This window comes from Cervus canadensis, chromosome 7, assembly GCF_019320065.1.
Source record: "Cervus canadensis isolate Bull #8, Minnesota chromosome 7, ASM1932006v1, whole genome shotgun sequence".
NCBI classification, from domain to species: Eukaryota; Metazoa; Chordata; class Mammalia; order Artiodactyla; family Cervidae; genus Cervus; species Cervus canadensis.
Window position 1 is genome coordinate 436,195 of NC_057392.1, and position 17,263 is coordinate 453,457.

The following is a 17,263-nucleotide window of genomic DNA, read 5'->3' on the forward strand; positions in this document are numbered from 1 at the left end:
TTTAATAGTTTCTGGGATGATTTGTATAGACTATACGCCTGATGTCCATGGGTGTGGCACAAATAAGGCTTCACAGAAGTGGAAATAGAGAACTCATATTTCATTTAAGCTGTTTTAGTTCAACTTCCTGTCATTGTTGTCTAAAGGAAAAGAATAAGGTAGAGGCTTTTGATTTAGTTAATAGAAGAATGTACCTTATATATAAGAGATGCATGAAAGAATGACATCTTACAACGTGTGTGTGTGTGTATGAAACAGTGTACTCTTTACCATACCAGGGATTAGTTTCTGAATTAAGTGGGCACACTATATATTTTTGATTGAACATTTCCTTTGAAGCTCATCTAGTAAGACAAAATGATACTATGTATATTGCTTTCCGTCTCTGACTACATTTCCTTGGTCAGGATCTTCCCTTTCTGTTCTGTGAAAGCAAAACATATCCCTTCAAGTGAAACTTCTGTTTTATTGTTTTTAGGAAATGAGTCATGTTCAGAGTAAGCAGACAAGTGTGGGAAAGAAAGAAGGATGAAATAAACAGTGTCTTCCATCACTTGTGTACTTCAAGCTATGTTTATATTCTTCCTTTTTCTACAGACAATTGAGATAGTTTAATGACTTTCGAAAAACTGTATTTTAAGAGAATTTTAGGCTGTGTTCAGTGGTGTGCTGGTAAATGTCTAATAACTGATTCTTGAGGTTCGAAGATGCCCTGGTTTGTAGTTTTGCCCATCTTTGTCTTCTGAATACATCTACTATGGCTGATTTCAAGCTTCCAATGTGGTCACTGAGTGTAGACTTGGAAAGGGAAGCTCAGTGCTCTGGGAAGCCACTGTGAGCTGGATGTGATGTTTTTGCTATCGAAGTGCTTAATCATAAATGCCCATCAGGATATTGTACTCTAACTGGTCAACAAAGTGAGGGATGACAGCTAAAATGCCAAACACATCAACTTTAAAATGAAGTTTATGTAGGGAGATACTAATTTAGCTCATAATATGGATCGGGAAAAATCCTCTGGAGAAGGGATAGGCTACCCACTCCAGTATTCTTGGACTTCCCTTGTGGCTCAGCTGGTAAAGAATCTGCCTATAATGCAGGAGGCCCGGGCTTGATCCCTGGGTTGGGAAGATCCTCTGGAGAAGGGAAAGGCTACCCACTCCAGTATTCTGGCCTGGAGAATTTCATGGACTATACTGTCCATGGGGTCACAAAGAGTTGGACATGACTGAGCAACTTTCACTCACTCACTCATATAGTGTCTACCAAATAATCTAATGTATATGTTTGTGTATATATGCCAGATATCATGAAATGTGTTTGTATCTGTGTGTAACTGGCTCCATAGTTTATATATGCAAAATTTTAAACATACAAGGCATTTGTTTTAAAACCATAACAATAAAACTTTAAATATTTTGTATTTGTGGTATTTTGGAATGTCTTATCTTTACTTTCAGAGGGATATGGAATGTCCCATACATGGCTAATGTGTACTTAATTAAAGGAAAGACCCTCCGATCAGAGATGAATGAAAGGAACTATTTTGTTCGTGATAAACTGGATCCTGATATGGCTCTTTGCCGAAATGCTAGAGAAATGGTAGGGAATATGATGATGGCTTGCTTGAATGTCTCTATAAGATGGCTTGCTTTACCGGTTGATGTGTCATTTGTTTTGATAACCTTTTCTTTCTAATTTGTAAGTACTAGCCAATTTTTTGGTTCTATATTGAAATATCAGGAGCAATTATGGAGAATAACTTGCCTGTGCAACACCTGCAGAAACAATTGGAAAAAAGTTTGGCTTAGGCTAACTCACAGGCAACAATAAGATATTCAATTGTAAGCATAGACTGGTTACAAATCAACTTTGCATTTTTAATAATTTGTCTCTAATTTGAAATTCTATACTGAAAAATCTGACCTAATTAAACTTAATAGATGAAGCATGGGTGAAATAACGATTTACATATTTAAGAAAAACACACTTTTGTCCTAAAGTCAGTATCCAGTATTCCTCTGTCATTATTCATCCCATGCTTTCAAAAAATAGGTCCCTTACCACTAAACTGGGAGAAGAATTAAAATATGTAGTCTGTTTATGTGAAAAATTAATCATACATTGCTAGTCTATAATATATTTTCATTATAAAACTTGAAGTGATTGTAGAAAATTGTTTTCAAAGTGTATAAGTGTGTCTTAAAACATACTTATATGGTTTTATGTTTTAGAAGTGATTGGGTTATTTTATTCAAATTTGTATAAGCAAATGTGTTTATGGAAAAATCAGGAAAGTTGGCAAGTACTTTTTTCTAGTTTAATAAGGCATGTGTTACTTGAAATATGTTTGTTTTTCCTACAAACTTTTGTCCATTGTTACACTGAATGTACTCAGTACTTGTGATTGTAATTTGTGCTCATGTTTGGCTATTTGACTCAACAGCGCACCCTGGAATGGCCTCTCTTACACTTTTTTTTTTTTTTCCTTTTTCTTAATTTTGTATCTAATGAGAACTCTTACTAAGGAATGAGCTTGGATTTATGTTTGACCAACAGAAAAATAAAAAAAGGGCTGGAGTTGTTTCTTTATGTGCACTGTAAGCTTTGCTTGTTCTGCATGCTGTATGTGAAGGACATTTCAGAATGTCAGCTTTTTCTCAAGGGCTGCTATTTTTATTTACCTAAGAATACCTGAGAGAGTGGATGTGCAGGTCAACTTACCCAATCCTTCTCTTCATTTTAGACTTTACAAAGGGAAAAAGACTCCCCTACTCCGGAAACATTCCAAATGCTCAGCCCCCCAAAGGTGTTATTTTATTTACTTTTATTTTTGTTTATTTATTTAAAATACTAGATAATGTATATTGCCTAAAAGTAAAGTTTCTTTAAGAGTCTTCTTTTCATTTAGCTTGGTGTGAACTGTTGGTATTCACTGGTTCTGAATTTGTACATGTGAGCATGTGTTTTGTGTGTTGGGGATAGGCATGTGTATTCAGCTGTTAGTTCTTCAGACTGATTTGCATTTTATGGGTGACAGATGGAAAAGTTAAATACAAATCACTTTCACTAGTTTCTCCAGTTTTTGTTTTTGTTTTTTTTTAAGGCGAGAAGAGGTAGGAGTATGTATAAAGTACATCCTGATTAAAATGAGATTTGATTACTCTTCACTAATATTCTTTTTATTAATAACCAACTCTTTTTACCATTAAAACAGGTACAAAAAGAAACAACCTTACCTTAATGGTGTTTGCCATAGTTATTAGGTTTGGGGCAAGGACAAGAAACTGATTTTCTTTAGTTGCCTCTTCATGCAGGAGTAAATTCTGTGTTCAATCTTTAAACATCAGAATGTAAAAGTATGAAATAGACTGATAAAATATTGACATTTGAATTTTTGTTTAAAAATGTGATATCTTCTTTGAAAGGAAAAGAAGCCAAAAGAGGTACAATTAATTGCACTTTGGCGTCTCAAAAATATTTCTGCTTTCAAACAGGAATTCTTTTCCCTGATGTCTACATCTAGGACCAATGAGAAAGGGACAAAAACAGTCCTTCTTCCTCCTCTTTTTTTCAGTTGAGTGTCAGTGCTATCAATTAGTTTTGTGTGGTGTCTGAATTCATAATTAATCAAATTCTACTTTTATTTTAAATTATGCATGTTTTATATGAAAAATAAAAATGCATGTTCCTGAATAAAAGATAAAAGTTGAAATTAATATCTTTTGTAAAATTTTTCATGTGGTTAAACTTATTTTCTTATATTTTCCTCCAATATTATTAATACTATTTTTTTTTTTGGTATATAGGGTGTTTTTATGTACATTTCTAATAGACATGAATTTGGAAGACTATTATCAACTGCCAATTACAATATTTCCCATTTTAACAATGACCTCTGGCAGATTTTTGAAAATCCTGTGGTATGTATTTCATGCTCAGCTTCATTTATTACTTATTTTTTGTAACTCTAAATGGATATAAATCAATTAGGTTAATAATACAGAAATACAGCAAGAGACTTTAAAGAAGTATTTTTAATTATGTAATCACAGGCCTAATTTATTGTATTTCTTGTCTAAGAACTTTCTTTTTAAAGATATATTAAGTTTGGATAACGGAATTATCAGTTTCTTTGATTTCTCCTAATATTTCTGTCATATGTATTTCAAAACAGCAATAAATTTTCAATCTGAATTTCAGAAGAAAATGTTTATGAATAGCTCATGTATGACAATATTACATTTTGACTTTCAGAAAGAAAATGCAAGAAGTTAGTTTGAGAAAATGCATTTTAAAATAGTTTTTAAATAAAAATTCTGGGAATGTACTCTAAAGATAGCTAGAGAAAACTGCAAAGTGGAATCAGCATATAGAGAAAGTCTTAAGTTGATGAAACTATGTCCAAAATTATTTCTTTTCTATAATTTTTGAATCATGCAGGAATTAATTCATTTTTGTCTTAATCGGTTTTCTTTAGGCAAGATGGCACATTTATTCAAGGGAAAATACTCACTAAAATCTATTTATGGTTTTTTTCCTTGCTATTAGTCAAGTTTTAAATTACGAAGACTCAATCCACCTGTTGAGAATTGTCTTTTACTTTGTAGAAGTGTTGACTTTGGGGAATAGTAGATTTAATGGTCTCTAAAACTCTGTTGTTGGAAAAAGAATATCTTTTGACTTTTTTGTGTGTCTTAAAAGTACTGTTTCACTTTAGCGGCGTATCTCCATCTTTCACAGGAGTAGAATTGAAAACAGGCTCTTTTTTAAAATGATGAGGATGGAATTACCTATTTTACTTTGGCACTAGAACACTTGGTATTTTGAGAGATACAACTATTGATTTCTTGGCTAATACTAGCTTCCTGAAAAAAAAATCCCAAGTTATAGCCTGAAGTGTAGATATTTGTGTGAGATTTAAAATCTTTGGAGAGTATGCAATGAATATATCAGAAATTGGAAATGGTTTTCTTTCCATGGCTTTGTTCTAGTTTTGGTAAATTAGCTTGACTGATATGTCTCATGAAGGATATCCCATAGCAAAGTATTTAATATTACCCCATTATCAGAACTACTAAGAAATTAATAAAGTCAATTTGTTCAATGATATTTGAAACCAGTCTAAAATAAAAAGTTAATATTAATGCTTTAATGTAAAATCTTAGGGTCTTATTTCTTTAACTTCAAAAAATCTACAATGATGCCAAAAACGAATACTTAAAAATCTTTAAAGATTCTGAAATGTTATGTATGATTATTTACTTTTAATTCCCCCCCCCCATATTTTAGAATCAGAGAACCAATAAATATTAAAGGAGATAATGAGTAATTTGATCCTTATACATACTATACATACTTTACACACTATGTATAAATTAATTTTGTTAAAGAATTTGAAGATAGTTTTGGTTCTTCCAGATCTAAAAATATCTGAGCTACATATAAGCAGAGAAATGTAAAACTAAGAATGGCAAATAAATTATCAGGACCTTTTTTAAATGTGGCCTCAAAAGATATATTTCAGACAAATATTTTTTGAAACATATTTTGATTGAAATTATTTTGAGTCCTTACCTCAGTTTTTCCCTACTTGCTTACTATTTGTACTTTGCAAAGAGAACACTAAGAATTTTGTTAGTCTAAATATATTTAAGAAAAGATCATTGTGGATATTGAATCTTATTTTAAGATATACCCTTTAAATATTGGGTTTTTAAGTAAAACACTTAACCCAGGAAAAAGATTCCTTAGTTGATATTGACAAAAATTATTGTATCTTAGTGTGAGGTTGGTGTGTCAGTGATTAGGCTAAGAGAAGATTCAGGTGCATGAGTTAGTATGAAGAAGATCTATTTTTCAACACATGGTCTTAAACCTTAATTTCTGTTAACTGAAAGTTATGATAATGTTAGTAACCCCGTTGAACATTCTTTGATACTAATCTAAAGCTGAAGTGAAAATACACATTTTGAATATATCTTAAAAAATCAAAATTATTTTAGAGTAATTCACTATAAAAGTATATAAGCAAGGCCAAGTTGATTAATTTGCTAATTTTTACTAATGTTTGTTGCTAGAGTTATGTTCCCTATCTTTCACTTTTAAAACACGCATATTTGCCTACAGCTATGTATAACTGTCCTGGAGGAGGGTATGGCAGCCCACTCCGTTATTCTTACCTGGAGAGTCCCCATGGACAGAGGAGCCTGATGGGCTACGGTTGGACATGACTGAGGGACTAAATACACACAACTCATGTATATCCACAGAATATAGCATACAGATGTAGAGACTATAAGATTACTCAGAATTTAAAATAGAGTTATAAAACTGCATAAATAAAGACTTTCACAGAATGTTTTCAACATACAAAAAAATCAGGCAAAGTTTAGAAAGCATAAACTCTGGTTTCTGAAAGTTTCTATTTTGTCTACTACACATAGTCATTTATAAATTGCTTGAGCAGTTTCTAAAGTGCATATACTTTATATTTTCCTTTAAAGTATTCGTGGAAAGGTTTTTGCTTTAATCTGAGCAATTGATTTTTTTTTCCCCCCCTGTAGGACTGGAAGGAAAAGTATATAAACCGAGATTACTCAAAGATTTTCACTGAAAATATAGTTGAACAGGTTTGTATTAGAAATTACTATGATATATAGAGCATTTTTGTTATACTTTCTAGTAGGGAATATTATTAATGTAATACTCTCTAGCAGAGGGTGTTGTGAAAGTAGAGAAACTGTCCTTTAGGTAAAGTTCATGTGACTTAATTACCAATTTTACAGCCTTGAAGGTCAGATAGTTTAACATGTAGAAAAATGAAAATTAACAATAATATTAAGGTCATGCTATTTTTTTTAGCATACTCCCAATGTCATAACCATTTCAGAAATAAATTTTTGACAGATCTCTGGTGTAAGCCTCTTTCAGTGAAAGTTCATCTTTGAAGAAATTGGACTCCAAACATCACTTCTCAAAGAGGTTTCTTTCAAAATGAACTCTGCTTTAGATGAATGTTCCAAATTATTGCTAATACCTTATTTCAGAGAATGTAAAGGGTCTTTCTGAGATGCTGTTATTTTGTTCACTGTGAGAAAGGAAAAAAAAATACTGCCAATTAAACTACGACGCACATTGAAAGAGCTATGTTAGACTTACTGAGGCAAAGGTGTTGTGTGTCATAGGGCACTGTATACATAATAACATTTCATTTCAATGACAAATCATAATGTATCATTTAAAAAGATGTGTCAAAGAGCAGGTCAACAAATGTAGCACCAACTAGATGTATGTATGCATGTGCACACATGCATTTGCACACATGTACACATGTTGAGAACAAAATCAGCATCTGACCAGGTGTACATTCCCTGTATCATCAGCAACTATATCACAGTGGCTGCCTAGCCAACCATGAGTCTAAGAACAGGTCTTGACTTCATAAAGGTTAAAATGCAAAAAAAAAAAAAGTCTTAGAAATTGTTTTTTAAAAATCTATTGTTTGTAACAGTAGTGTCAGTATTGTTGGGCAAACTTCTTAAAAAGACATCTAAGTGAGATAAATACTGAATATTACTTTTGAAATGCCATTTGTTAGTAAAAAGACACAAAATGTTACTCTCTTAATGGTGGTGTCATGTTTTATATGTAGCCTTGTCCAGATGTTTTTTGGTTTCCTATATTTTCTGAAAAAGCCTGTGATGAATTGGTGGAAGAAATGGAGCATTATGGCCAGTGGTCTGGAGGGAAGCATCATGTAAGTTATTATTTTACATTAAGAACTAAAATGTGTATGTAGGGCAAGGAGGAGTATAGGTATTTAGAGAAAGTGAAGGAGGTTTGTACTTTTTGTCTTACATCCCTGAGTCCTAGACCTCAATGAAGGGGCTACCCAAGGCTGTCAAGAGAACTATGATTTTCATCTAATTCTGCCAATCTTTTTTTAACATTTAATCTATCTGGGCCTCAATTTTATCTCCAATTACACTGGGTGATCCTTCGGGGTCTGTGTCCCCTGGCTGGGGATGGTAAGGTCATATAGGCCTATTGTGTGATATTGCTCTTCTCCAAGGCCATTTTTTTTTTTTTTTTAACTCTGTGTTTTCACAGTGAGCTATAGTGAAAATACCAAAACAAAGTCTATCTGGTTGACTGCCAAAGCTATTTTTTTGTGTGTAAACATAGGAAGGAGGAATCTGTTTGAATGCCTTTGGTGTAATACAGTATTGCATTTACATTCAAAGACTTGACAGGAGGCATTACTGTTGGTGGTTCAATGTATTTCTTTTCCTCTGAGAACCCACAGATACTAGGTCCTTTATAGTACCAAGGAATTTTAGTGGAATACTCTGGAGTATTAATGCCTCTGCTCAAATATATACCCACCTAGTCAGCTGATCAGAAAGGCAGAAGTTTGAAGTATGAGGAAGAACTTGAAGTTGGCAGGTTGTAGGAAAATGAAAAGCAATCATGGAAGGAATTTGGGGGCCACAAGATAGAAGTGAGAAGATTGGCAGGAAAAGTTTATTTTCAGTGACAGGTGCAAGGTGCAGTCCAAGGTGCAGACAAACAAAATCTATGCCCATCAAGCAGCTAAGACTTCCTGAAGGGTCAAAAAACTCATTTTTAAAGGGACATGAAAAGGCTTTGGTGATCAATTGTATTTATTTTCTCATTAGACCTCAAATATCTGTTAAATAAATAGGAAAGCAGTCTACTTACTCTATAATACTTTGCTTCATCACTGATACATTTGCAAAGCCATGTTATCTAAGTTATTTTGATAGTTGTGCAATAAAGCAGATGGTACACCATAATTGAACTGTTATTTTTATTGTCTATTATGATCTTGTGGTTGAAAAAAATTCCAAGACAAAGTCAGTGTGAATTGCACATGGACCACACTTTATAATGTCATGAATGCTCTTTCCAGGATAGCCGTATATCTGGTGGCTATGAAAATGTCCCAACCGATGATATCCACATGAAGCAAATTGGTCTGGAAAATGTATGGCTTCATTTTATCCGGGAGTTTATTGCGCCTGTCACACTGAAAGTCTTTGCAGGCTATTATACTAAGGTAGTTATCCTCCCACTACTGCTACCTACTCCTACCAGTTTTTACACAAATGTGCTATTTTATGTTTTTATTGATAAGCGAATCCATTAGCTTACTTTGCTTTTTTTAGGGATTTGCACTCTTGAATTTTGTAGTAAAATACTCCCCTGAAAGACAGCGCTCCCTTCGCCCTCATCATGATGCTTCTACATTTACCATCAACATTGCACTCAATAATGTGGGAGAAGATTTTCAGGTTATTATGGTTTTTCTATTTTATATTTTTTCAAAACAAATATGTCATTATGAAATGGCCTTTGCCTTATCTTTTTTTTTTTTTTAGATTCTGCTTAGCATCATTTGAATTTTATCACTCATTAAAATTGAAATATAATAAGTTGATACATTTATTTCTCTATCCTTTTAGGGAGGTGGATGCAAATTTCTAAGGTACAATTGCTCTATTGAGTCACCAAGGAAAGGCTGGAGTTTCATGCATCCAGGGAGACTCACCCATCTGCATGAAGGACTTCCTGTTAAAAATGGAACAAGATACATCGCTGTGTCCTTTATAGATCCCTAAGTTATTTTCTTTTCATTGAATTGAGTTTTCTTTGGAATGGATGACTGGTATGAACATGCCTTTGCAGTTGTCCTTGAGAAGATGAGAGGAATATTTAAATAACTTCCACAAAACAACTTCACTTTAGGCCAAACATTTGAAAAACTTTTCCTAAAAAAATTGTTTGATATTTCTAAATGTCTGCTCTGAGCCTTAAAACACAGATTGAAGAAGAGAAAGGAAAAAAAATGTAAAAGCAATTATTTATTTCTATGCCTTATTGTCTCTGAGAATAATGACAGTTTTCCGAATTTGTGTTTTAGTTGATTCAGGTACAGATGTACAAGTGACGAATGAGACTAATAATATTTTCTTATTAAAAGAGTGAGAAGAATTTTGTTTATCACCATGTAGACAAAATGGATATAAATGAAAATTTCAAGTTTTGAAATGCAGGAAAACTGGAGTTCTAACTGGATTTGTATGCGACTAATTGCATAAGTACTTTCTTTGACCACCTATTCTGGGATGTTTTTTGGTGGTTATTGAAGGAATATGAGGAAAAATATATAATGCAATGTTTTTCCTCAAGAAACTTAGCAGAAAATACAACTGAGGTACATATCCAGTGGAAAACATTTTTGTTTAGATTGTTAGATTGTTTTTTACATTTGCCTTAGAAATCAAGCCTTATGGTCCTTCAGATAAATTTTCCAAGGTGGATTAGATTAAGTAGATGTTAGATTTAGGAAAGCTTTCAAGTCTTTTGATTTCTTCAAAAGTACATCAAGCATCAACTTAAGATCATCAAGTGCCCTTAAGTCAAGGCAGGGTCATTTTTAATTCTAGAAAATGAGGAAAAGGAAAATTTCATTGAGATTTAGTAATAACACATGAGTTTTTTTTAATAAAACACTAAGTACTTGAATTTTGTATCAGGAAAATAAAGTTGGTGAGCCTTTGTTCTTCCCTTTTACCTTCTGTCTTCCTCCTAATTCTTTCTTTCAGGAGGGTGATTCACTTCTTTGTCTTCACAGCATAGTCTCCATTTTATCCTTCTTACTGTTTTTATTACTTTTCTTTTATCCCACTTTCAAAAAATTTCCCAACACAAACAATTTTGTGACTTGATTTTTTCACCATTATTCTGAGTGAGGTTTAAATATTCTCATTGTAGCTACTGTTTTTAATTTAAAGGTTAAACTTGAAAAAAAAGTTTTAAGTCATGGTGCCAAATTTCATTTTTCTAACACTGTGTGTTAGAAAATTATGAAAAATAAAATAATTTAAAATGTTTCTGTTCTCTTTATTATTGGTCATTTATGTTTAGAAGAGAATGATGGTGGGGGGGACTGAAAGAATATCTAGATAGAATAAGCTGTGATTTTATTTTGCTTGGTATGTTTACTGATATCCAAACTAAATGAACACTATTTATTAAATTTCCAATTAAATTATAGTATCTTCCATTTCAGACTGACTAGGGAGTTCATCTGATTTATTTCACAAGTGAGAAAATAGACAAAACATTTGTTTATTATATATGTATTTATTCAGTGGTGTTTTTCAAGTCCCTACTATGGTCCAGGCACTGGCCCAGTCACTAAAAATGTGGTGAACAAGATGTTATAATTACTGAGAGATGGATTTAGAAGATAAAGAGTTGTAATTCTACCTTGTTTCTGCTCTTTGGTGGCACTTCATATCCAATAATTTCTACTATCCATCAGTTTGGTAGAAGACACTTTATTAACTATTTGTGAATTATACTATTGTACTTCAAGGATGCTCTTCTAAATATGTACTGCTATGTCATGGATACCAACCATTCAGAACAGACTTTGGTTATAAAAAATAGTTCTACTAGTGTAAGCCAGTTTAATGTCCTTTCTGGTACATTTGACATGAAAGACATAAGTAGATCCTAATTCTTTACAGTTGTGGGTGGTGATTTATAGTAACTATTTTAATCTCATGCCATGTTTCCAGAAATTGGATGAAGGCAACCAGTTGAGCATATTTTCTATGTTCCCCCTCATCCCAGACTTCTTGAAATGATATGAAGTGTACTCTTAAAAAGAACAAGTCATGATTAGTGAAAGTGTGACAAATGCCCATAAGTAGATCAAAAATTTGGAAGATGGAAAACAGGCAGGATTAGATGGATAGAGGAAGCTGTAAGCTGACACATGTTCAGCTTTGGCAGCCAATAATCTGTTCTCTGTTTCTGTGAGTTCAGTTTTGTTTTTTTTGTTTAATTCCATATTCAAGTGAGAACACACTTATATGTCTTTGTCTGATTTACTTCACTGACTACAATGCTCTTGAGCCTCATCCATGTGGTCACAAATGGCAATATTTCTTTTTCATGGTTGAATTATATTCCTCCTTTTGCAAATGTGTGCACGTGTGTGTGTATATACACATCATATTTTCCATTTTCTTTAACCATTCATCGATTAATAGACACTTTAGGTTGTTTCTATGTCTTGGCTGTTGTAAGTAATGCTTCAGTGAACGTGGGAGTGCAAACAACTTTTGGGGGTAATGATTTTGTTTCCTTTGGATATATTCTCAGAAGTGGAAGATCATATCATTGCAATTCTTAATTTTTTGAGGAACTAAAATCTTTTACTATGAAAATATATTTGTGTACTAATTTTTAATTTAAAGAAAGATAAAAATAGTAGAAAGAAGCAATCCTATTTGTAATTTAATTTGAGTAAAGGAAGTGTATTAATGACAATAGTAAGAATTGGTGACTGTGGGTACATGTATATGAGTGTGTGTGTGTGTTTGTGTGTATACATATATTACTGAAGGGCTTTAAATGCTAATGTTATCTAATTCTTAATGTGCATGGGAATCAATATGAATATTTTCCCTGAGTATGGATACTTTAGTAATAGTCCAATATGTTAATTTTCTTCCCTTTGCTTTATTTTTGAAAAATACTAGCACTTTACCTTTATTGGTAACTTACCTAACAGATCAAGCACCTTTCTAGAGAATAAACATGGAAAACAATTAACATATAAATTGAGTGATTCGTGCTAATGACAGAATCTCTTTGCATATTCCTTCATTCCTGTTTTCCTGTCTGTCAAATATCTTTCTTAATTCCATTGCTTGCTAAACCCTAAAGCCTATCTTGTATGACATTTTTGGGGCCTGCCATTCATTGGAATAGAGTGTCCATACAACAAATCCCTTCAAGTTGTAGGAAAGTCAAACAAAATTATCAGTTAAGAGTCAGTTTCAGTAAATACCTAGAAACTGGGTGTTTTGGAAAATTGAAGTCTTTAAGACTTCATGAAAGCAGACTTTGTTAAGCAACATTGTTTATCTGTGATGTTTCAGAATAGCAAGCTCCAGATTTCTTTTAGTATGAGTCTTTGTATAAAAAGCCGTTGGAGAGAAACAGCGGGAAATACATAAAGCTCTTCAATGAAAGCAATGAATTTTGGATTACATTTAAGGAGAAATACACTAAGAAATAAGTAATGAAAGAGTAGAAAACAGTACACATAAACATGCTTTAAAAATGCAAAGTACTATATGGCTAAGTTATTCTAGTACAAAGAATCAGAAAATTGGAAAGATGGATGTGTATACTAGAGATATGTGGACTTCATAAATTTTAAATCGTCCTGCAGTTTTCTTTTTAATTTTAAAGATTGTTTTTAATATTTTTGTTTTATTCTTAATAGAATAAAATAAATTAGAAAATATTCATCTGGAAAAGTAAGTTTTTTGCTGGTTTTTGAGGTGGTATTTATTTTTTTGGTAAATCAAGCAACAATGATTATTTTTACCATGCTATTCTATCTTTACTGAAAATGTTTTAAAAATCTGATTAATTAAACTATTTTGAAAATTAGAAAAGAATTTCTATCTATTTAACAATACAAAACAAGTTAACAACTTAAAGAACAGTTTTAACAAAATAAATGGAAAACATGGTGCATGCTATCAGTAATTTAAGGAAAATGTTGTTCCTTTCAAATTATCTTCATCCCAAAGTAAATATTAGATTGCAAAAGAGAATTAAGGGATGTAGAGGAGAAAAAAAAATGTAGATTTTAATAAGTAGTGAACTTCTCTGTGCTTTACAATTGTAAAGTAATTTTATTTATTTATTGAAAGGAGCTCAGCTGGGTGCTCTGTGATAACCTATAGGGATGTGCTGAGGGGGATGGGAGGGAGGCATAATTTTTAAAAATAGCTCTAAAAGACATTTTTCTTAACACTGGTTTAAGTTGAGTAACTTTTCCTTTAGGAACGTAGTCTGCAATGATAGAAAGAGTCCTTAAGGAAATCGCATCATGATATAAAATTCTGCATCTACTCAGGAGAATTTTATATTTGACAGAGCTTCCCTGGAGGCTCAGACAGTAAAGAATCCACCTTCAATGCGGAAGATCTGGGTTCGATCCCTAGGTTGGGGAGATCCCCTGGAGGAGGGCATGGCAACCCACTCCAGTATTCTTGCCTGGAGAATACCATGGACAAAGGAGCCTGGCAAGCTACAGTCCATGGGGTGGCAGAGTTGGACATGACTGAGTGGCTAAGCACACAGCACAACTTCCAGGTGAGAAATGGACAAATTAAAGCATAACTTTCTTCTACTGACCATAAATGATTAGATAATTGAAAATGCATATTTTAAAAATGAGATTATTAAATTTTGTTGTATTATTTTCAGTTGTGTTTATATAGATATGCATTTTACAAATCATGCTAAATTATGACATCAGAGCCCCACCTTGTGGCCAATATAGAAAACTAATAGAGTCTGAGCTTTAAGCCAAAAGCAAAAGCTTTACATTTTTTTTCAAGTTCATGCTTTCATGATGTACTCTGCATATAAGTTAAATAAGCAGGGTGACAATATACAGCCTTGACGTACTGCTTTTCCTATTTGGAACCAGTCTGTTGTTCCATGTCCAGTTTTAACTGTTGCTTCCTGATCTGCATACAGGTTTCTCAAGAGGCAGGTCAGGTGGTCTGGTATTCCCATCTCTTTCAGAATTATTAACTTATATATGGAGTACATCATGAGAAACGCTGGGCTGGAGGAAGCACAAGCTGGAATCAAGATTGCCAGGAGAAATATTAATAACCTCAGATATGCAGATGATACCACTCTTATGGCAGAAAGTGAAGAGGAACTAAAGAGCCTCTTGATGAAAGTGAAAGAGGAGAGTGAAAACGTTGGCTTAAAGCTCAACATTCATAAAAGTAAGATCATGGCATCCGGTCCCATCACTTTATGGCAAATAGATGGGGAAACAGTGGAAACAGTGGCTGACTTTATTTTTCTGGGCTCCAAAATCACTGCAGATTGTGACTGCAGCCATGAAATTAAAAGACGCTTACTCCTTGGAAGGGAAGTTATGACCAACCTAGACAGCGTATTAAAAAACAGCGATATTACTTTGTCAACAAAGTTCCATCTATCAAGGCTGTGGTTTTTCCAGTGGTCATGTATGGATGTGAGAGTTGGAAAGCTGAGCACCGAAGAATTGATGCTTTTGAACTGTGATGTTGTAGAAGGCTCTTGAGAGTCCCTTGGACTGCAGGGAGATCCAACCAGTCCATCCTAAAGGAGATCAGTCCTGGGTGTTCATTGGAAGGACAGATGTTGAAGCTAAAACTCCAATACTTTGGCCACCTCATGCGAAGAGTTGACTCATTGGAAAAGACTCTGATACTGGGAGGGGTTGGGGGCAGGAGGAGAAGGGGATGACAGAGGATGAGATGGTAGGATGGCATCACCGACACAATGGACATGGGTTTGTGTGGACTCCAGGAGCTGGTGATGGACAGAGAAGCCTGGCGTGCTGTGATTCATGGGGTTGCAAAGAGTCAGACATGACTGAGCGGCTGAAATGAACTGAACATGCTTTCAAATTTTTTCATGAAGGCTAATATAAATAAAAATGATACAAATTGTATGATTTCTTTCAGGAATTCCTTTTTTAGTTTGAAGATACAATATTTTAAAAGGAGGAATTGAGACACCTTATTCTGAAATAAGGGATAGCTAGCATATTCCCAGTTAGCACTGATGAAGTGGATTGTTTTCTATATTGTATCTACCTTAGAAACTGTTAATCTGTGTTCACTGGGTAATATGGACCATTGACAACATCCATATAGAAATAATCAGACTCAATTACAACTGAAACAATAATTGGTTTTGAGTAGACAAAATAACTTCCATGACATTAGAAAATTGAGGAGTTTGATTATAAAAACCAAATGCATTTTAAAAGTTCCTTTGTGGCAGGAAAGGATAAGTCACATTTTTTCCCTCTCATACCCAGCACAGGGCTAGTAAAGTACAGCACTGAAGACAGGTTTTCTGTGACACAAAGATTGGGTGATTCAGACAAACTGAAAATCATCTCTGTTTTGGGTTTTGGGGGATTAAGGAAATTTGTTCCTGCTGAAGTTGTTGAAGGGAAGTGTAGTAGAGTAGTTCTAATTTGCTTAAGGTCTCACTTATTCAGATGTTGCCCCCACACCTTTCTTGATCATCCTTCCCTCCTTTGATATGCCTTGCACCCTGGATGCTTGGCTAAAGTCAGGTGCTGCTCATATAACTCGAGAGTGACTTCATTGACTTTCATATTGTCCTAAGAGGGCTTTCCTTTTGGTCTTCTGTGAGCCAAGAGGAGAGGAAATTAAAAAGTATTTTTGAAACCTAAATGATTTAGGTGTCTGTGATATCAAGTCTCCAAAGACGGTCCTCAGTGACTCATCCCAAGATTCAACCTCTGCATGGTTCCTTTTCACCTTGAACCTGGGTGGGCCGTCTGCAACCAATGGAGTGCAGTTGAACTTACTCTGCATAACTTCCAAGCTGAGTCATGCAGGACCCCATGGCTTTGATTTCTTGGAACATTCATTCCTAGGCTCTCCATTTGGAATCCAGGTGCCATTCTGTGGAAAGTCCATGCCACAACAAGCACTCCAACAGTGAAAACTCAATTCCTACATCATTTGGCACTGAGTGAATTATTTGGACCTCAAGCTCAATTGAACCTTCAGATGACTGTTGTCCTCATAGTTGACTTGTGCCTGCAACCACATGTGAGTCCCCAAGCAAGAACCACCCAGCTGAACCCAGTTAACCTTCAGAGCCACAAGAGACAAAGATAACATTGTTCTGAGTCACTAGGTTCTGCGTAGTTTACTACGCAGCAATTGATACTGAACAGGGATAATCGCTTATACTTCCTCTCTAATTGGAACTGCTTTCCTGAGTGCTTAACATAACTGAATTACTTATTTCATTTTACTCAATAAGGCCATAAGCTTTTGGTTTTTTTTATATAATTTTATTTATTTTTGGCTATGCTAGGTCTTCTTTGCTGCATGGGCTTTTCTCTAGTTGCAGCAAGCAGGGGCTGCTCTCTAGTTGCAATGAGTGGGCTTCTCATTTTGGTGGCTTTTCTTTTTGTTAAGTACTGACTGTAGGGCATGCAGGCTTCAGCAGTTTCAGCTCCTGGGCTGTAGAGCACAGGCTCAACAATTGTGGTGCATGGGCTTAGCTGCTCCATGGCATGTGGGATCTTCCTGGACCAGGAATCGAACCTGTGTTTCCTACCTTGACAGGCAGATTCTTTACTACT

General features: G+C 34.1%; 1 protein-coding gene across 2 annotated transcripts in view; it reads left to right on the forward strand.

The window, feature by feature from the left end:
- Positions 1 to 10,919, forward strand: part of PLOD2 (procollagen-lysine,2-oxoglutarate 5-dioxygenase 2) — a 122,371-nt gene extending 111,452 nt beyond the window's left edge. Inside the window, exons 13-20 of one of the 2 annotated variants that reach the window (XM_043474172.1) lie at positions 1,461 to 1,602; positions 2,747 to 2,809; positions 3,810 to 3,923; positions 6,567 to 6,632; positions 7,655 to 7,759; positions 8,936 to 9,082; positions 9,192 to 9,317; positions 9,489 to 10,919. In XM_043474172.1, the coding sequence (XP_043330107.1) occupies positions 1,461 to 1,602; positions 2,747 to 2,809; positions 3,810 to 3,923; positions 6,567 to 6,632; positions 7,655 to 7,759; positions 8,936 to 9,082; positions 9,192 to 9,317; positions 9,489 to 9,644 (919 nt within the window). In that variant the 3' untranslated portion in view covers positions 9,645 to 10,919. The remainder of the gene's footprint in view (positions 1 to 1,460; positions 1,603 to 2,746; positions 2,810 to 3,809; positions 3,924 to 6,566; positions 6,633 to 7,654; positions 7,760 to 8,935; positions 9,083 to 9,191; positions 9,318 to 9,488) is intronic. The other variant, XM_043474173.1, reaches the window with a different exon arrangement.
- The last annotated feature ends 6,344 nt before the right edge of the window (positions 10,920 to 17,263 follow it).